General features: G+C 44.5%; 1 protein-coding gene across 2 annotated transcripts in view; it reads right to left on the reverse strand.

The window, feature by feature from the left end:
• SORBS3 (sorbin and SH3 domain containing 3) overlaps window positions 1–22,074 on the reverse strand; it is a 90,613-nt gene that overhangs the window by 16,130 nt on the left and 52,409 nt on the right. Inside the window, exons 6-13 of one of the 2 annotated variants that reach the window (XM_060250744.1) lie at window positions 20,321–20,384; window positions 17,703–17,741; window positions 16,650–16,737; window positions 12,257–12,353; window positions 11,573–11,632; window positions 9,828–9,914; window positions 7,672–7,733; window positions 1,663–1,808 (exon numbers count right to left, since the gene is read on the reverse strand). In XM_060250744.1, coding sequence (XP_060106727.1) covers window positions 1,663–1,808; window positions 7,672–7,733; window positions 9,828–9,914; window positions 11,573–11,632; window positions 12,257–12,353; window positions 16,650–16,737; window positions 17,703–17,741; window positions 20,321–20,384 — 643 coding nt within the window. Of the gene's footprint in view, window positions 1–1,662; window positions 1,809–7,671; window positions 7,734–9,821; window positions 9,915–11,572; window positions 11,633–12,256; window positions 12,354–16,649; window positions 16,738–17,702; window positions 17,742–20,320; window positions 20,385–22,074 lie in introns of both variants that reach the window. The other variant, XM_060250743.1, reaches the window with a different exon arrangement.

Here is a 22,074-nt window from a genome sequence, read left to right on the forward strand (position 1 = left end):
CCACACACCTGATATTCTAAAGTCAGGGGAATCAAGAGACTGCACATTACAAACCATAACAGAAGACAGAGGTCCTTTGCTTGGGTCGCTGCGGCCCGGGAAGGGAAATCCCCCTGCCAGTTTTTGACGGCGCGCCGCTGACAGTGTCGGGCAGGGTCAAGAGCCTGGGGGTGCTATTGGAGCCTTCTCTGACGATGGAGGCTCAGATAGCAGCCACTGCCAAGTCCGCTTTTTTTCACCTTAGGCGGGCGAGGCAGTTGGCCCCCTTCCTGGAACGCGACGACCTAGCAACAGTGATTCATGCTACGGTCACCTCGAGGTTGGACTACTGTAATGCCCTCTACATGGGGCTACTCTTGTGCCGGACCCGGAAACTGCAGTTAGTGCAGAACACTGCTGCCCGGCTGCTACTAGGGCTCCCAAGATGGGAGCACATTCGGCCGGGGCTCCGGGATCTGCACTGGCTGCCAGTAATATTCCGAGTCCAGTACAAGGTGTTGGTCATTACCTTTAAAGCCCTATATGGCCTAGGACCTGCCTACCTTAGGGACCGTCTCTCCCCACACGTTCCCCAGAGAGTACTACGCTCGGGTTCACAAAACCTGCTGGTAGTCCCTGGGCCAAAGGAGGCCCGCCTAAAATCCACCAGGGATCGGGCCTTCTCAATAGCGGCACCTTATTGGTGGAACCAGCTGCCGGAGGAGGTGCGGGCCCTGCGGGACCTAGGGCAGTTCCGCAGGGCCTGTAAGACAGCCCTCTTCCGGCAGGCCTATAACACCTAACTGATAATGAGAACATCTCTGGATGGAACAAAATGCTTCTATAGACCGCTGGTTTTATCTTATCTTGTTTTATTAATTATGGTTTTAATTGTATTTGTAAATGTTTTAAATCGAATTGTATGAATTATTATGCTGTGAGCCGCCCTGAGACACTTCAGTGAGAAGGGTGGGATATAAGTCCACTAAATAAATAAATAAATAAATAAATAAATAAACAAGTAGTTTGACCATCAATTCCATTCTATCCTAAAGACAGGATGATAATATTGATCAGTATACAGTGTCAAACATGGCAGAAAGACCCAACAAATCAAAAGGTATGTGTTTTCTATATTCAATGGTATTTGAAGACTGTCCACCAATGGGACCTGTGCAACAATGGTCTCTAAGCCAGACTTTAAGTCTGAAATGGGGTTGAAATGGGTCAATCCCATCCAGGAAAAGTTGCTCCACTGGTACTCTTTCAATTAATTTGCCCAAGAAAGGTAAATATGACACAGCTTGAAAACTAGCAATGATATCCCTGTTAAGAGAAAGTAAATGATTGCTTCTTTAAAGGTCTTTGGAAACTTACCCCTCTATCTCAAGGAGTCAATAAAGTGAAACAATGGACCCTCACAGTCTCTCTACAAGTTCTAATTAATCAAATAGGAAACGGTTGGGACACTTCTTACAATTCTTGCCAGGTACTAGAGCAACAAGCTAGGAATGCATGCATGAACACGCAGGGCCAGATTTCATCTCCCTCCTCCTGGGTTACAGAAAATGGAGAGAACAAGGCATTCCCCCCTCCCACTATGCACACATATGCACACTGAGAGAGGGGCTGCCATTTGGCCCTTTGAAGTTTCTCAGCTTCCCACACAAACAAGAATTATACCATTTCTTGGAGGAGAGCTCTTCCAGTTATTCCTGGCAATGCCGGGACTCCCCTTCTCCATTCTCGGGTTGGCAGACACGTGGCACTGGGCTGCAGGAACGTTTTGTCCCGTGGAAGGATGGGTACTTTGGTCAGGCAGTGGGCCGCTGGGTTAGAAAAAATAATAAATGTACATACAGTAAGAAAGACATGGCCTACCAAATGGAGTGCTGATAACAGAACTGGAAGACCACCGAATCCAAGGGTTCACCAGTACCCTGTAACACCCAGCACGTTTCTCTACCATTCTGAGCTCCAGGTTTCTTTTAATTTTCCCCTGCATTCTGGGACCTCCCAACCTAACTTCAATTATCTGTATGGCAGAAACTCTGGATCAGAGCATAGAAATATCATGGTCTAATGGCAAATTGGTCGGCCCTCATGAGGATGGTGAAAGCAGCAAATCTCGGCCACTTGTCAACATATTTGGGATAGGGAGACTCCCATACATGCAACAACACCACCAAAATTACTTTGTAAATTAGCCAAAAGGAGGGGGGAAATCTCTTAAAATGGTATGATGAAGACTTAAGATGCCCCAGAAGAAGAAAAAGAATTTGATTGATACCCCACCCTTCACTCAGAGTCTTAGAGTGGCTTACAGTCTCCTTCCCTTCCCACAATAGATACCCTGTGAGGTAGGTGGGGCTGAGAGAGCTCTGAGAGAACTGTGACTGATCCAAGGTCACCCAGCTGGCTTCATGTAGAGGAGGAGTGGGGAATCAAACCTGGTTCTCCAGATTACAATCCACTGCTCTTAACCACTACACCAACCTGGCTCTCAGGGAAAGGAAGGAATGTTGATGCAGACTGAGAAGGCAGGGGGGAAAGATAATATTTCCAAATTATCCTGTGGTGCAGTTTCTCTTCTCTCCATATTAAAAAGCTTATTTTGATGTGCAAGTACAGGTCAAAGTTTAACTACCAGTTCACTCCCTAGACTGATTTGCAAAGGTGCCAAGAAAGATGCAAAAACTCCACTGTAACATCATAACTTCCTTGAACACTAACAGATCATAATAAAAATCCTTGGTGTGCAAGCTCAAAACATGATTCCATCTTCTCTTAGATCCCTGCATTCATTTTTGAGGCAGAGTAAAAGGAGGAGAGATGAAAAAAAATATTGCGATGAGATACACAGGTGGACAGAACGGAGTGAAAGCTTGTCTGCGCATTTTAGAGACAATTCTACATTTCAAGTAGGAGACGACATAACCCAGTCTAATATTTCCCTCACTGTTTGCCAAATTCCACATCTGCAATGTACAGAAATAAAGCAACTTGCTAAAACTCATTCTGTGTCCTCACAGAGCCACGTAGGCATGACTGATGCCATCAACTCCATCTGTTTCACATGCAGAATTGTTCCTCAGGGCAATCTCATCACAGCCGGAACTGAAGGAAAAAACATGCCTTCCAGGAAAGACCCAGCACTTGAAAGCAACCGCAAAGCCAAGCTTCCTACCTGAGAACCCTCCCTATGATCTCCAAGTTCTTACCCACCACAGTCTCAGAACTACCTGGCTTCCACCTCCTCTATTTCCCAACTCCCATCCTTCTATGCCAGATCTTCTCTGTGAAAGAAAAACCAACTGATAAGGCTGTTAGAAATAGGGCAGGGAGGCTGGAGAGGAGACCTCTTGTACATTGCCTCCCTTACCTCCCCCCCCCCACCCCATTCCCTATTTTCCTTTATGTGCAATGGACCTGCCAGTAATCCCTTATCCCAGCCCAGGGCCCCTGAAGCCTTCTTGGCAAGCTGAGGCCAAGCTCAACAGGAAGCACTGAGGCAGTAACAAAAAAAAACTGGCAGGCAACAAGCTATTTTGCTGAAGTTTAACTTCAGGTTTTTTGTATTTCTTAATTTAAAGGGACAATGCCCACTTCCGGGGTGGGGGAGAATGAAAAGTGCCCTCCACATTGGACCACAACCAGAAATGAAAGGGTCTGTTGCTCTAGAGGAAGCGGCAGAGTTACCACTATTCATTCTTCATGGATTAAAAGTCTGAAGTTTTGAAGTTGCGAGTTGCCTAACAACGAATGACTAATCATGCAAGCCAAATAGTCCTTGATTTTGGTGTCGTCCTCGGCCTTGAACTCACCAGGTAATTTTCAGCAAGCTGCTTCCTTGGTGTGGGGATAATACAGATCTATCTTAAAGGTTTGTTGTAAGGCTTACTGATATATCTAAAATACTCTGAAGCACTTAAACAGAAGACATGTGCCAGACCTTTAAAAACAAACCTCTTTCAGACAAAGCAATCCTCAGCTGCTCCAACAAGGTCACCAAAAGAACAAGGATCCAAACCCAAAAATAGGGCTCCTGACTTACTGGAGAAGTCTACATGAAAATAAATAATATCTGTTTTTACATCTAGTGGCTAAAGAACAAGTCCTACATCAGTTTCTCCCGGGGGTTATTTTAGAGGGATATATGCCCAGAGGAGAGGCAGGAAACAGTCCTACCACAGAATACTCTTGATTTCTGGCCTGGATGAGTCTGCTACAGCCAAAATGACAGACTCTTGTGGCACCTTCAGGAGTCACAAATTTAACATGTCAGAAGGTTTTATAAACCAGGGCCTACTTTTTGAGATGCACAGAGTTGTCATTCATTCAAATCTAATGGGGTTTGCGCAGGAAAAGCCTTTGTGGATGCTGTTTCATATTAATTAGAAGTCTAGTTGTACCTTGAAGATTAACAAAACTGACTCCAGCATAAGCTTTTGTGAACTGAAGGCTCACTTCAACAGTTGCATCAGCGTCTTCTGGTGAAGTGAGCTCTGGACCCAATTTTACTAGTCTTCAAGGTGCCATTAGATTCCTGTTTTCTTTTACTGCCACAGACTAGGATGCTTACTCGTTTGGAATTAGTGAGGTGGTGGGGAGAGGAGAACCTGCCCTCGTGCACCAAAAATGTCCTCTGTCATCCCCGACCAAATGACAGCTTCTAACCATGCCAAGCGAATCAGATGATTCTGCAGTGAGGTGAACACGTCATAAGATTAGCTTGGCCATGAGCCTGCAGTTTCTTGTCTGTGATCCACAAATCCTTTGTAGGTGTTTCAGGACTTTGGAACTTGAATTTTAACACAAACATCTAAGGCCCCTCTCAAAGACCTGCAGAGGCAAAAAAAAAAATTCCACCCATGTGACTTTGCACTACCCAGCTTCTTGTTTAAACTGGGATGCAATTCATGCAAATCAGCTCTGCGTGCTCAGTTAGAATGCCACCCCAACACTCATCCAGGTTGTCAGTCTTTAGCGTGCCAAACAAGCATAGTTTGCAGGGGTAGTGGTGCAGTTTAAATGATTGACCAGGGCCCAGGTCTCAGTTCCTTTGTCACATGTTTAAATCAGGCCCAACTTGGAAGAAGCAGAGCGTGCAAATTGAGAACGCTTGTACTCCACCTCTTGCTTTCTAAGGTGCTCTGTGCAAGCAAAGAACAATAGTGTGTTAGGGACTACTGCTGGTTTTTAAAAGCCAGCCTCACCACCCTCTGGAGTTGGCTCCTACAAATTCAGCATACCACATCTAGAGTTCCTATATCAAAACAATTGTTATTGCCACTACCAGTAAGCATGATGCATACAAAAATCATTAGAAAAGTCCTGTACAGAAGAGTCCCATATTGGAACAAATACTGAAGATGCAAGACACCCAGTGTGATACTATGGTTAGAGCACTTGCCTAGGATCAAGGAGACGCAGGTTCAAATCCTCATTCTGATATAAGACTCACTAATTGTTTTTGGATTACTCTCTCTCTCTAATCCACCCTACAGGGTTGTTGTGAAGACACAAATGGAAAAGACTACAATGTATACTACTCTGAGGTGGGGCAGGATAAAATACACTAAATAATAAAACAGCAATGCAATGGAAAGTACAAGAACATTCAAGGTGCGCCTCCTCAAATACAATACTCTCAGTATTTAAGCTGATTCTTGCCTGTTGCAGCCCTACAGTTTTTATCTACACAGGGTCCTGAACTTCCAGTGTGTTTTTTGGTCCTGCAGGGTTTCTCCTGGCATGAACTGGGGCCTCAGCACAAAGGAAAGGGAGGTTAATACACCCCACTCCAAGCTTCCTCAATTGAAGACACCTCCCCAATGGGTTCTTGATTTAAGAAACGGAACAGTGTAGATAGAGGGGAGAGCTTACTTCCCCTAGTGCTGCTGTTCAAATTCCATCCTGCCTGGCCAACAGCTGACAAAGAACATGTCCAGAGTTCCAGACACAGCATACTGCATTCCTGTGTAGTTTTGCTTTAGGGATGCCTTCCTATGGAGCTCCCTGCACCCATTCCAGAGGCAAATCAAGACTTTCCCATTTCCATTTTTTTTTCATCATTTGCAGCTCCCATTAATGCAACTCCGAATCTTCTGCATCAGCATTGGTCTTGTTGTTAGTTCTTAGGTGTATTTTTAATTTTTATGCCGCAACCGCTGAGAAGCAATGTATAACGAGTTCAACCCATAAAGCTGTGCTCAGCATACAATGAATGGGAGTGGAGGCTCCAATAAGCTCCTCCCCCCTGGGTGTGGCGATTAAACAACAGCTGCAACAGTATCCTCATCCCTCCTCCAATATGGAACCAAACTACATAGCACCAGGGCTGTTTCTGACACTCCAGACAGCCATGATGACCCTTGCATTCTGCCATATTGGACTTTGCCCTTTTACCTCAACTACTACCATAAGTCAAACTCTAGCAGCAGACTGCTTAAAATGAACATCAAAAACATGCACCCCTCCCCCCAAGCCCTGGAAGCACCTGGCTCCTTTTCCTAACGGCCCTCTCACAGGCAGCAATCACACAGGAATGGATATTGCACAAGTTTTTTACTACAGCCATAATCCACAACTGGATTACTTTGATCACACAGGAGGAAAGATCTAGCATGAGTTAGTGCTGTAGCGCAAGGAATATTCAGCATCTCCAGCAAGGAATACTCAGAGTTTCAGGTGGATACAGCTACAGGAAGCTGGACAAGACACCTATGAAAAGATGAGGTCTGTAAGAATTGCCTTGCTGGGTTTGATCGAAGAGACATACTGTCAGAATTTTAAGTTAATAGTTCAGCTGGTCATCTGGTCTAGTGGGATGACAAATGGCACAGTGAGAACAAAATTTTTGTGCACTTTGCAATGTGGGGTGTAATAAGAAGCTAGCTTTCACCTTTACCTTTTTAGGTTGTTTCTTAAAAATTGGAAGGGGGAGAAGAAACATCATGAAGATGAATACTGTCTTTCTTTCCCTGTTACTTCCCCATCCTTATGGTTGGTATGGGACACTGCACTGGTGCCTTGCACAGAGGAGGTGGGGGGCTAGAAGCTTAGAATAAACTCTGCACCCAGTCCAACATTCTGTTCCCAACAACAGCCAGCCGCATGCCTCTGGAAAGTTCATAGGCAGGTATGATGTCACATCCTTGCCCTGCTGTTTGCCCCTGGCATCTATCAATCAAAAGGTAGACTGCTTCTAAGCATGGAAGCTCCATTTGACAGTACCCCAAAAAAGCTGTTTTAAAAAAATCTTACAAAAGTAACCAACCAGTCACTTCACCCAGGGGCTCCCCTACTCATCTTTCCCTTAAACATTACACAAACCCTATCAAACCAGCTTGTGCCTGGAGCAAAAAAAAAAAAAAAACGGGGGGGGGGATCCCGAGGACCCTGACCAATGCAGTTCTCTCTCCTATCCCCGTTCCCAGCAGGTTCTTCCCTCCTTCCCCCCCCCCACTCTTTTCTAGCTCATCCTGCACCCTCTTCATTGCTCGTCCCCCCCCTCCTCCTCCCCTCCCTTTTCCTCCGCTCCAACTTTTCCTCCAGCGTCGGATCCACCCCAGATGCTTCAAGGATGACGCCACCCGTTGCAAGCCAAGGTGTGGCAGCTGGAAGAGGAAACTCCTTGGGCACCGCTCGGTGTGTGCCAGCGACTCACAACCGTGCCCTGTCCGTACTCACCGGCGGGCAGCAAAGGTCGGGGAAGCGACGCCGGCGGAGGAGGAGGAAGCGGCCGAGTAGCGCTGCGGAGAAAGAGACGGAGAGGAAAGAGCTGAGCTGGGCGCCGGAGCTGCGCAGGGCTGAACTCCCGTCCCGTCCCGCGCAGAAAGGAGCCAGCAACAAAACAGTTAGCCAGCGGGGAAGGAGGGCGGGAGAGCGAGTCCCTCTGGCAGGGCGCTCAAAGGAGCCAGAGCCGGCGTAGGCGGGCGGGACACAGCTGGGTCCTAAAGACCAACAGTACAGCGCAGGCGTCTTACTCTATGGCAAATGTCAGGAGTTTGGTAAATGTTGACACTCACCGGTAATTCTTTTACTCCTTTATCTTATTATTTTAAAATTAGTTTCCGTTTGTAGTCACTTGTATAAAGCATTCTACGATAATATACATTTAACAGAATGGCAGACGCTTCAGTGTCTTTAAATTAATCCCCCCCAAATACTGACTCTTATTTTCCCTGCACTTCTTTCAATACAACAGTTTAGATTAGTCTAATTCTTTAATATTTTAAGTCTCCATATGTACATACCTCTTAAGGAACAAAGTGATTTAGTTCTAAATTAACCAGATTAAGGTTAGATTGAAAGAGAACGTTACAAAACCTCAGTGTTTACCAATAATTGTCAAAATCATTTGGGATCTTTCAGTAAATGGCAAAATATCAAATTCATTTCCATCATTTACTGATAAAATACATTTTCCATGGCATATCTTAAGCAAGCCCTATAAAATTCCTGACATTCCCCCCCCACTTAAGTACTACAAGTAAATGTCAACATTTACCAAATTCCTGACATTTATCATAATATACAGCTGTGACAAAGTGACAAAAAAAGGAAACGGAAAATGGGCAAGGCAGCACAAAAAAGTATACAAAATTTTAATTAGTTTATTTACCAGAAAGCACACCAAGGCATCTTGCTGAACATACTTGGAGTATTACATTCTCTTCATCAGAGAAAACCTCCTTTTTCTTACTTATAGGCACTTTTATCTTCTTGTTGAGTTCCTTTTACTGATGAGAAAACACAACTGTAAAAGGACCTCTACATCTAGGGGGATGAGTAGCCTATAAAGAGGTGGGGAAGAGTTTGCTTTGGAGAAAGGGTAAATAAAACTGGCAGCACCATCTTGCCACCATTCAACTTCCATTGCGACTGTTGTTAGAAGGGGTTCTGGCTCAGTGGTGGAGAATCCTGTCAGTTTTGCATGCAGATGGTCCCAGGCTCAATCCACTGCATCTCCATTTAAAAGGATCAAGCAGTAGATGATGTATGTGAGACCCTGGAGAGTAGCAGCTCAATGGTCTGACTTAAGACATCTTCATGTGTCCAGTGCCTTTAACAGCTGCCTGACACACAAGAATTAAGCAAATGAAGCTTTTCCCTCTGCTTTATCTCCATGCCCCCAAAATCTCACATCCTGTTTACATGCAGACTTCAGTATGTCTAACCCAGCATACTTCAAATTGATTTTCTTCCTGAAACTTTTTTTTTATCCTGCCTTTTCTAAACGGGCATCAGCGAACATATTTTAGAAACATTAAAAACTTAACCAATATTCAAATTAAAATAAAATACAAGTAGAATAACCATAAAAAACAAAACTAAGCATGTAGCCCTGACTCAGCAGGGCTGCCATCACTTATGTTGCCCCTAAATGCTGCACAGAATTGTTTTAAAAACTTGCAGGGCTTTTTTTGTAGCAGGAGCTCCTTTGCATATTAGGCGACACCCCCTTGATGTAGCCAATCCTCCAAGAGGTTACAGGGCTCTTCTTACAGGGCCTACTGTAAGCTCCAGGAGGACTGGCTACATCAGAGGGGTGTGGTCTTATATACAAAGGAGTTCCTGCTACAAAAATACCCCTGCATTTGTATTAAGTTGATATTAAAGATACAGAAGCTAGACCACTGAAAGAGTTAGCAATCCTTGGTAGAAATGCTCCTTAAAGTAGATTTTCTGTAGAGGTTTTACAGTCCTCTGAATATGGGGCAACTTGTTCAGTGCATGGGTAAGACAAATGTAGTAACACAACATCAGGATAGCCAGTGCAGCTGCAAGACACGCAGACATCTGTGCTGCTAGCTACTAGCAGTGAGTGCCAACACAACAGTTACCTTACGGGCAAGCTGGCGAATCTCAATGGCTCTAATGTCCTTGTCCAGCTCTTCACTGAGCTGCTGTAGCTCCTTCTCCAATAACTCCTGGCAGAGGATAGAAACATGCATGTCAATTACTGTATATAACAGCATTCAAAGGACACAGTAAACCAGACTGCTTCTAGGAAGAATCAGATAAGAAGACAGAGGAAACAGAGACATTCCTGCTAAGAGATGCTGAGGAGCTAGGATCAGGGCTGGATGTAGAGCATCTGCTCTGTACACAGAAGGTCCTGGGTTCAGTCCCTGGCATCTCCAGGATTAAGTAGTAGGTGATGTGGAAGACCTCTACCCAAGATCACTGCCTGTGAGATGCACAAAAGGCCTGACTCAGAATAAGGCAGCTTCATGTGTTCATCAGTCCATGATGGGGAGATGTTGCTCCAAGATGTGGACATTGCTATAATGTGGTAGAAAGTGTAGTCAAGTCACAGCTGACTTACAGCACTCCCATAGGGTTTTCATGGCAAGAGGCATCCAGAGGTGTTTTGCTGTTGCCTGCCTCTGTGCAGCAACGCTGGACTTTTTTGGTGGTGACTCATCCAAATACTAACCAGGGCTGACCCTGCTTAACTTCTATGAACTGACAAGATCAGGGTCATCCAGGTCAGGACCAGTGTTCCCTCTAAGCTGAGTTAGTGTGAGCTAGCTCAGTTTTTTAGCCTCCGGCTGACATATTTTTGTCTTAGCTCAGGAAGTTTGCCCCAGAGCACAATAATTTATGCAGTAGCCAAGTAGCTCACTCACAGCTTTAATGCCAGTAGCACACAAAGTAGAATTTTTGCTCACAAGACTCCACAGCTTACAGGGAGTATTGGACAGGACTGGTACCTAAACTGTGTGGTGTGTGACCACCAGATACTATTTGTGTTGACTGACAGTTCAATGTGAAGGGACAGAGGCCTGGAGCGTGTCTTGATTCTCCCTGCAGACGGAGGAATCACATAGGGATTGCATACTCTGCTTCGCTGTTCCTGCACCAAGAAACATTCTCACACATAGAAAACTAGCATGGCAGGGAGAAGGTTTGGAAGTGACTGAAAAATGCCTGCTGAAATGTCCAGAGGCAGAAAGCCATTGTGGAATAGGCTTTAGTGCCTTGAATAGCTCCTTGCCCCTCACTCCGCAATCCAGGATCAGTCATGTAACATAATACTCCCCCCCACCCCCCAAAAATGTTGAATATATTATATAAAACAGGAGAAATTATACCACTGCACTCAGTTTACATAATTTATTCAGGCATCTTCTCTTGGCACAGGGTCTGGATTGCTTGGGTTGCAGAATTAGTTTTAAGCCTAAGTGCTCATGGTGCAGCTGGCGCTGTGGGGTCAGTTCTGAGGGACCAGGGCATCATTTCATGGTTCTGAGTCCCGGACTACTCTACTTCACTGCCTGCAGTATGCAGGTCTTTTGGCAGCTTGTATAATAATCCTCAAGGCAGAGGAAGGGGGGAGAGGAAATAACAAAGAATCCTACTCCATGGAAGCCAGTAAACACAGCTGTACTTCTGCCGTCTGGGAGAAGCCTTCAGGGAGGGTCCTCAGCACACTGCCATCCCCTCCTGCTTGCAATCATAGCCTCTGAGCTGCTCTTCCTTTTTTCCAAAGACGTTTATAGCATCTGCTTGGCCAGATCCCAGTCCTGGCTTTGCAACCACAGGCTGAGCGTGTGTTTCCCTTGGCACTGCAAAGCACACTCACCTCAATCGGTGGGGATGACGTGCGATGTTGTGCTGGCAATGCTGTGGGGGGTTTCTTGGGCTGCAAAGGGCAAGAGAGTGCAAATTAAATGATAAGCAAAGAGGCTGCTGTGTTCATTAATAATCCTCATACTAGATCCTTTGGTCTATGGGGGGGACTTCCCACCACAAAAAGTAATTCTCCAGATGGAGCTCCGGCTATTGTTCAGTATCTGTGCTTTTTCTCTCTCTGTAGTTTGGGTATTATGAGCCATGCCATGTAACTGTAGAGATGCTTATGTAGAAATTAGTTGCGCTGAGTTCAATGCAATCCACTTAACCAGAAAGTGTGCATATAAGGTTATAGCCTTGGCACCCCATTATGCCTGGACTTACTGGATTGTGTATGTGATTTATAGGAGAGCATTACTTGCTAATGAAGCTGAGAAAATTCTGAAATAAAGTTGCTGAAAGACATCGCCATTCCCTGTCCTGGAAACCCACTGATTTCATTCCTTTGGTATGTCAACTGACTCTCATGTATTGTTCTTCAAATACTGTTCTTTTCTCTCAAGAATTTCGCAATGGCTGTTGTTGAATCAAATAAATGAACTGAATTAATTGGATCATATATTGTCAAATCCAGACACAAACTGGGCCCATTGCTGATGCAGCTACATTGTAAAATCTATGGTGGGCTGCCTACTGAATCAGGGTGTTCAAGGATGGACGATTTCCCGGGTTCATAATCAAAAATACTCCTGGGTTCCTTGGCTGTAGCATCAACCACTTCCCAGTTTCGCCTGTGAAGAAAAGAAAAGTTGATCTCAAGAGGGCTGTGAGTGCCTCCATTTCCTGATCCAGTTATTATTTTCCTTACGGTTGTCTAAGCCACATATTGTGTGGCTCTCGAAGCCCCTACCACCCCATCACCCAGCTTGGAGAAGGCATTTGTCCCTTTAAATCTCAAGAGGGCTGTGAGTGCTTGCAGGTGACTTGAAGAATGCATTCAAAGTTGCTTTCCTTCCACCTCTCCTCCCTCCCCCATCTATTTTCCTTCCTTCCTTCCTGTTGTGAGAATTTTGGATTTGGGTCTTAAAAATTGTATTCTTGTGCTTTATATACTATGAATGTATTAGACCAACTTTAAGTGAACCAAACTCCCAAAATGCTTTTCAGCTCTCTGACCTCTCACTGACTACAACAGCCAAAAGTTGTGTGTAATTCTCTGTTCCCAGGAAAAGATAAGGAATGACTTCTAAGGGTAATAAAAAATTAATATTGAGGCATCCCTCTGAAATGCAAGAATTTAAAGTATTTATGTTACTAAATGGCCTGAACCTGTAAACATGTAAATAACTGAAGGTATGGAAAAGTGGTTTGTCAGGATGGACCTGTTGTTACCAAAGCAAACAATAGCCAGCAGAATTTACACATGTTACAGGATCTTCAGATCCTTTGATGTCTTTGATGTTCAACCTATATAAGCTGTGCTTTTCAGAGAATCAGGACCGCTTGGTCAGATCAGCAGAGAAAGTTACTCTATCTCCTGCTATCTGCCCACGGTCTGAGAATTCTCGTGTGTGTGTGTGTGTGTGTGTGTGTGTGTGTGTGGAATTTCTGTTACTTTGTCTCTTACTTTATTGCTAGTATAGCTTTGATAGAAGGACTACTGTATAAGTGTTTTGTTGAATCGTCTGGGCACCAGAGGGCTGCCCACCCCAAAATTCTGTCAAGTGTTAAATGTTAACTTTATTTACAAATAAAGTTTACATTGTTGCATGAGTTTAGTATTGCTTGTTTTACTTTTAGCTAACCTTAGATAGTACAAAAGCACCAGTGTGACTGCCTGAGCCTGGGTAAGGGGCCATATTAGAGACAAAGGACCAAGACTGGTAGAGGGTTGCCAACAGTGGGAATTCTGCCCACACTTCCTTCCCAAACATCTGAGGATTATTCTATGTGGCTCTTACAGTAAGCAAGATTGGCCACTCCTGGTCTAAGCACTGGGGAGCTGGAATGGGACTGGCACACTTGAACTGGTTCAACAGTTTTAACACTGGTTTAATAGGGAACCAAGTGCCAGAACTGCAGGCCTGCCTATCATCCTATAATCTATTTATATAATTTCAGAAATAAAACAGAAACTTCGATTTCATAACTCATGAGTTTGTGGCTCCTACCACATGGGCTTTTTGCTCTGGTTTGGGCTCCCAACTGCAGCAGAAAAGGTCCAGCAGGAACTCATTTGCATATTAGGCCACACTCCCTGATGTCGCCATTGTCTCACACAGGTCTTTTTGGTAGAAAAAGCCCAGCAGGAACTCGTTTGCCTATTAGGCCACTCCCCCTGATATCACCATTGTCTCACACAGGGTTCTTTGGCAGAAAAAGCTCAGCAGGAACTCATTTGCATATTAGGTCACATACCCTGGCACCAAGCCAACTGTGTTCCTATGCGTTCCTGCTTTAAAAAAAAAGCCCTGGAATTCACACTGTGCTTTAACTCCTCCTCCCTGCCTTGCAATCTTCCCCTGAAGTAGGATTTCCAGTTCAACTTCCTCACATCTGAAGAAGTAAGCCATGACTCATAAAGTCCATCTTGAAATAAATTTTGTCATTTTCTAAGGTGCCACTGCTCTTTTGTTCTATTGAGCTCCAAAATGTGCCCTCTACTTCACCACTACTCTCATTGCCATGTTCTCCCTCAGCCACAATCTCCTTCCCTTGTGCCACTAGAAGGGCTTTTTTACATCAACAACAGCTAGTTCACTACAGTATTGTAATGTTATAACTATTTATTTGATTGGTTGAATTCTCATCTTAATTTTTTTTTTAAGTCTCTAGCCCTTTTTATTGCTGAGAAATTTTTCTTTCCTTCTATTCCAGAGAGGAGGAGGGTACATGAAGGACTATCTCCTTCTGTGTTTGAGCTGCCCACCAAATGAAGGCCCTGCTCTGTTGGTTCCCACTGCATTAAGTAATTAACTGAACAAAGGAACCAACTATTTTCTGGGCTCTATAATGCCCCAGGCCTTCACTACCTAAGAATAAGCACTGCAGTTAACCCTATCAATCTGTTAATGCTGCCTCTATGGGTAGAAGCATGACAAACTCTGGGCAGGTGCCAATGTAGGAATTGCCTTTAGCCTCTGGTGATTTACACCACATAGTCCTAAGAAGAGTTATGTCATCCTAAACCCACCGACGTCAACAGACTTAGAAAAGTGTAGCTCTGCATAGGGTTGTGGAGTTACAGATGTTGCTAAGTGAAGATCCGAAAATGTGGCCACAGCAGCCCCTAGGACCTGGCTGTTCAAAATGGTGTTTCCAGGATTCCTGCAGTCTGTATTTTATAATCCTTTGTGATGCACAGGGATTATCGGCAAAATGACGAGGAAGGGCTTCCGAAGGATAGGAACCCTGAAAGCCTTTGGGATGTGATGGAGGTGCTTTCAGCTGCAGTGCCTCGTCAGCAAGCCGTAACGTCATATTTCAGCACTGCAGTCAGAACGGCTCCAGATGGACATTGCCCTTAGTTTAACTTTCAGCCCTCCCTACATATCAGAGTGAAGTCAGCATCTCCTATAGCTCCAAAACACCAGACCTTCTCCTTTACATAATTGTTCCATATTTCTCCCTTTCCTCTTTGTTTCTGCTGCTACAATTCTTATTTTCCTCCGGATTATTATTTCTCAATTACGAAAATCCACTCTCACGGTTCTTTTCTTCAAACCATTCAGAATCAGTTGGCCAGAAAGTAATTTTTCTCTCTCCTTGTTTTGACAAAGGCACTCACCCTCTCCGCTTTATGTGGTTTCCCTGCTCTCCAAACAAAACCCCCAGAGGATATTACCTTGTCCATAGAAGCCCCTGCAAACACTGTAGAACTATGGTTAGACTAAATGGACATGGGTGGCTGACTAGAATTTTTTGCCACTGAAGAAGCATAAAGAATGGCAGGTGTTAAGTTCATCTGGAGAAGCAGTAAGTGAAAGGAAGATGCTGAACCCTTCTCCCCCTGCCCTCTACCACTTTCCTCTTAGCTGGGGGGGCGGGGCACGGGGAGGATGTAACATAAAAGTTCAGACCGCCTTTCTCCTTCTGTTCTTTCTCTGCACTGAATCATCTATTCCTCTCACTTTAAAGCCATTAGGTGATGTCTGCATTTGAAAACACAGGTCTGTTGCCATCATCTGTAGTTCTGCCCTAGATTCTAAGAAATGCATATTTCCTTTGACAAAATCAATGGAGGCAGACCCAGAGGGCCCCTATTATTACCCTCAGAGGCATTTCTAAACTAAGAAAGCTTTTAGCAAACAAAACTGTGCCTCTTCCCCATCCAAAGTACATTCAGTGACTCTGAGCAGACATAAAGAAGCAGAAGTGGAGGTGAAGTTCCACTTAAAGCATTTTTTTCCCAGCTCCTATGGTTGGTGTGCACTGACATGTGAAAAAAAACCCTGAAAGCTTTGTGTGGACCAGGTTCCTGAATCAACAGATGGCGACCAAGGAAATAGGATTGCCAGTCTCAGGGGTGGGGGCTGGAGTCCTCCCAGAATTACACTCGACCCCCAGACTGGAGAAAATGGCAGCTTCTGAGGGCAGACTCTATGGTATCCCACAGATTCTACATGAAATCCCTCCCTCTCCAAATCCCTCTCTCTACTGGCACCTCCCCTCCTCCAAATCGCCAGGAATTTCCCAGACTAGAGCTCACAACCCTTGCAGGAAGGTTGATTTGGACTGAATTTCAACTTTCCCAAGTTTTAAAATGCATGTGTCATCTGAGCCTTTATAAGAAGACTGCCTTTAGAAGTCATATACCTGTTTATATCAATTTGATTGCCATGGCTTTCCAAAAGCATACTAGGAATTGTAGTTTAGAGAGGGTACTGAGAAAGGACTCCTTAACTTCCCTCACAGAACTACAGTATCCGTGGTTCCCCAGGAGATGTCCTATCAAGATGCTCTTTCTCTCCACCCCTCTTAAAACTCCATATCTCTCTTGATAGTACACGCTTTTCTGACTTCTTCCTGTAGTTTAAATTGTTGTAGCAGCTCTCGGCCACAAAACAGAGTCACATTACTGTATTCACCAGTTTAAACCATTCTGAAGGCTGGAGGGGCTGTTTGATGCCAAATCCAGTGGTCGGCTTTTCTGCATGGACTTTGGAGACCTGGCATCTGGAGGAAACAAAACTGTCATTATCCAAGGCAAACTTCAAATACTTTGTCAAAGAACAGCAGTATCTTAAAAAGAACATAAGAGAAGAAGAATTGAAGAATTGCAGATTTATACCCCGCCCTTCTCTCTGAATTAGACACTCAGAGCTGCTTACAATCTCCTGTATCTTCTCCCCCCACAACAGATACCATGTGAAGGGCTCTCACAGCAGCTGCCCTTTCAAGGACAACCTCTGCCAGAGCTATGGCTAACCCAAGGCCATTCCCATCAGGTGCAAGTGGAGGAGTGGGAAATCAAACCCGGTTCTCCCAGATAAGAGTCCACACACTTAACCAATACACCAAACTGGCTTAAAGAAGTCATGTTGGATCAGGCCAAGGCTCATCCAGTCCAACACTCTGTGTCAAACAGTGGCCAAAAAAACTCCAGGTGCCATCAGGAGGTCTATCAGTGAGGCCACCTGATGGCACCTGGTGTTTTTTTGGCCACTGTGTGTGACACTGTTTGCCTGGGAAAGTGCAATGTGTATATATATATATATATACACAGTGTGTATGTGTGTGTGTATATATATATATATATATTTGGCCGCTGTGTGACACAGAATGTTGGACTGGATGGGCCATTGGCCTGATCTAACATGGCTTCTCTTATGTTCTTAATAGTTCTTATACCACAGATGACTGGCTAGCAATCTACTTTGTGGAAGTGCCTTGCTCTCTATGGGTATCATCCCTAGATGCACCCACTTTTGTTTTTCTTTGATAGTTATGAACAGCTTTGTTTTAACTCCTGATTCATGTTGGAAACTTCCTTAGTGCCTTGCACTAGATTTTCTCATCGTCCATCCATGAGGTTCTACATCTTACTCATCATTTCTTATCCATTATTTGAGAATCTCATTTTTCTAGACAAAATGACCACCTCATTGGGTTTTTATTCACAAGCAGAAACCAGTTCCTACCTCTAGAGCTGTAGCAGATGTCCCAGTCCTGTTCTGGTTCTGAAAGAGACAAGAGAAAAGCTTGTTTGAGCAGAGACAGAGACAATGACTGCTTGCACAGAGAAACAAGAGGCAATGATTTGTGAAGCTCTCAGTTCTGCTGAAGATACAGAGGCACTTTCAATGCCAATGGAGCATTCACACAGTTTCCTGGCATTTTCCTTGCCTGATCCCTCCGTGGCTGCCATTCCACCCCAGCCATCAGAGGGTCTTTTTACTGCCAAGTGGCAGCCAATTTATAGAGACCCTAGTAGGGTTTTCACAGCAAGAGACTAACAGTTGTTTTACCATTGCCTGCCCCTGCATAGTGACCCTGGTATTCCTTGCTGGTCTCCAATCCAAATACTAGCTGGGGACTACTCAGCTTCTGAGATCCGACAAGATTGGACTAGCCTGGGTTATACAGGTGAGGGCAGTAGGGGGCTATTTATTTATTTTTAAGACTTGTTAACAGTTACATAGGTATGGTGTTATAATGCTCTATTGCAGCAACATTATCCCAACTTTTTTTTTAAAGCAAGTATCTAGCCTAGGGGTCCCCAACATGGCACCTGTGGGCGCCAAAGTGCCTGCCAACACCTTTTCTGACCAAGTGTTTTTAGAAAGTGGATGGCCACTGGAGATTTGATTGGCCATACAGGTTTTTAAAAGCATTGCCTTGGCAGCAGCTGTCACCACAGCACAAAGATCTTCACTGTGTAAGTGAAGGTAAGCTTCAGCAGCCATTTTATAGCTGGCTCCACCTCCTGCAGCAACTGTTCTGCGGCAACCATTTTGTGGCCGCACCAACTGCAGTTTCTCAGAATTTCAAAAGTGCCCGCAGGCTTAAAAAGGCTGAGGAGCCCCTTCTATTGCAGAATTATAAGAGGCCTCTTCAGCCAGTATGTTTCAGCTTACAATGCTGCAACAAAAGGGCCCTTAAAAAAAAAGAAAAAAAGCTGGAAATGATAACACTGGTAAAATAGACATTATAATGCTATTGCTGCTGTAATAATTGCTGGTTTGTTTTGAACCTGAAAAAGCCTTCCAGTGGTTGGGAGAGAGGAAGGGCAGCAGTGGGAACTGAGGTAATGAAAATGATGCCAATGTGGGCAAGCTCTCAAAAAATACACATTTTCCTATCCACATGATGTTCAGAGGCACTTTGACTGCCATATGTCCCAAATCAATTTTAAGGAAGATTATAGCATATTGGAAGAAAAAGACAGAAGCAGGACAAATGGAGGATGGCATCATACAGAGGTTCCTGAAAAAAATACTTCTGTATGGAAGCCAATGCAGAGCAAACGATCCATGTGGAAACAATATCTTTTTAGAACACATGTCGACTACAGAAAATGGATGGTACTACAGCCCATCCTGAACATGTGATAGAGGGATCTGGAACCCTTAAAGCTGTGTTCTATATAGGGATCTGACAGGAAATGAGAGTGGTTAAGGTTTACATTTACTTGTCAGACAACATTGATAAGGATCGCAAGTGAAAAAACCATTAAAAAGGGTATGTCGCCAAATGATGAATGGTATCAGTATCACAAGGGAGGTGGGGAACTTGTCACAATGAGGTAATCCCATGACTATTAGAACACCTGCGGCCAGTATTACTATAATCTCCATATTGCTGTTTGGGATTTGTGTCTTTCTCAGGGCCATCTGATGAATTCATGGCCAAATCTTTAAGTGACTAAAGCTTGGCTTGTTGTCCCACTTATGCTTGTTCTAGCTTATTTTTCTTTCTGTTATGAAAGCTGGGGGCTAAGAGACTGATCTGTGGCCCAGGAAGATGCTGGTTTGAATCTCACATCAGCCACAAATTCATGAATCGGCCTTATGCAGACCATTCTCTTTCAGCCTCAGTTCCTCCACCCCAAGAAGCATCTACCATGTGGAGATAATAGAACTGCAATGGAGGAGGAGATTGGATTTATACTCTTCCCCTCATTCAGAGTCTCAGAGTGGCTTACAATCTGCTTTCCCTTCCCCTCCCCACAACAGACACCCTGTGAGGCAGGTGGAGTTGAGAGCACAGCTCTTAAAGAACTTGTGACTGACTCAAGCTGCAGAAGAGTGAGGAATCAAATCTGGTTCTCTCAAACTCCTAGACTGCACACTCCTAACCACTACACCAAGCTGCTAGTAAAGGGCTTACAGCAAGCTAACATATGTATAATAATGTAAACACTATTACTGAGATATCTGGTGGTGGAGGCTTAGGGTGACTCCATAGGGTTTTCAAGGCAAGAGACATTCAGAGGTGGTTTGTCATTGCCTGCCTGTGCATAGGGACTCTGGACTTCCTGGGTGGTCTCCCATCCAAACACTAACCAGGGCTGACCCTGCTTAGCTTCCAAGATCTGACAAGACCAAGCTAGCCTGGGCCATCCAGGTCAGGGCATTGTATTACCTAACAGGCAACAAACAACAGCCTGGAAAATAATGCAATGAAATATTAACCACAAGAGGGTGCTCAATAATCACATGCAGTAAAGCGTATGTGTTCGGGGGCAGACACTGCCAACATCTTCCAGGGTTACTGGTTTATTCCTCAAGAGTAATTTGCCGCTCTGACATTGCCTTACCAGGGAGTTTGCTATGGATCTGCTGGAACATGCTGCGGTACCAGTCTCGGGGGCTGTCCACACTCTGTAACAAAAACCCAGCATACCAAAATCACTAGCAGAGAAAAAGCTAAAGGAAGAAGTCTATGAGGCTGGGATAACAGTGATTGGCTGGGCAATTTGCATCTTCCCTACAGAATTCTGCAGTCTCTGGCACTTTAATACTTAGTGGAAAGCATGACCATTACTAGAAGAAATATAGGTTTCCTCAAGCATGAGGAGATTGTGCATTCAACTGTATATACACAACCTATATCCGTTGTTTTTTATGCATAAACTTTGTTTATAATCTGCTGTTTGTATTAAGATTCAAGGTGGATTAAAGAATTAGAAAACAATGCAGTAAAAGTAGATTACAAATTAAAGAACAATGCAATAAAAACAATATAATAATCCAAAAAACTCCCAAAACAATATTACATAATATCCACAGACACTAAAATTACAGTCTTATTCCATTTATAAAAACACTCTCCTAAATAGCTATTTTTTACACATTTTGCTAGGGTTGCTAATCCCCAGTTGGGGGCAGGGGATCCCCTGGTTTGTAGGTCCTTCCCCCCACTTCAGGGTTATCAGAAAGCGGGGTCGGGGAGACAGCCATCGGGTACTCTATTATAACCTATGGAGACTGGTTCCCACAGGGTATTAATGGAGAATCAATCTGTGGATATATGGGGTTGGGGGGGAGGGGGCTGTTTTCTGAGGTAGAGGCACCAACTTACTGACATAGCATCCGGCGCTTCTCAAAAAACCCTCCAAGTTTCAAAAAGGGGTCTAATTCTACGAGCTCCAAAAGGTGTCCCTATCCTCGATTATTTCCATGGAATGAAGGCATTTAAAAGGAATACGGTCCCTCTAAATGTGGTGGCCAGAACTCCCTTCAGAGTTCAATCATGCTTGTCACAACCTTACTCCTGGGTCCACCCCCAAAGTCTCCTGGCTCCACCCCCAAAGCCCCCAGATATTTCCAGAGTCAGACCTGGCAATCCTACATTCTGCAGAATTATAAATGTGTGGAACTCTTCCTGACTTCACCAGGCAGGGCATTCTACCAGGTGGGAGCCACAACAAAGAGTGCTAGAGTACAGGTAGTTGTTGATCTTACCTCTTTTCAGAATGGCTCTTTTGGAAAGCTTTGCTCAAATAAGTGAAGCTATCTCAGTAGAGCATACTAAAGGCAGCAGTCCTGCAGATATGAGGGTCCTAGCCCATGAAGGACTTTGAAGGTAACAACCAGCACCTTGAACTAAATCCGGAAACTAATTGGTAACTAATTGAATGACTGCAGAATAGGTATTATGTGCATACTCCATCTAGTAAATGAGCTGCAGTGTTTTGCATCCACTGGAGTTTCCACGTCATCTTCAAGGGCAAAACCATTTAGACAGCATTCCAATAGTTAGCCATCCAGATTACTACAGCATGGACCCACATGGCCCAGGTTAGTCCTGCCAAAGCTAGTGGGACCTGCCCTCATTGCAAGTAGCCCTCCAAGGCAACAGCCCATCAGAAATTTATCTGAACATTAAATAGCCAGCCTGCCCCTGATTGGAAGCCAGACCTCCAACAGGCATGCCCCTTCCAGCTTGATGGCTCCTCCCCATCTCTGGGGCAAATTCTCTCCTCCCACTTCCCCATCTTACATCCAGGACTTTTTTTGTAGCAGGAACTCCTTTGCATTTAGGTCACACCCCCTCTCAAGTAGCCAATCC

Source organism: Heteronotia binoei, chromosome 12 (genome assembly GCF_032191835.1).
Source record: "Heteronotia binoei isolate CCM8104 ecotype False Entrance Well chromosome 12, APGP_CSIRO_Hbin_v1, whole genome shotgun sequence".
NCBI lineage: Eukaryota > Metazoa > Chordata > Lepidosauria > Squamata > Gekkonidae > Heteronotia > Heteronotia binoei.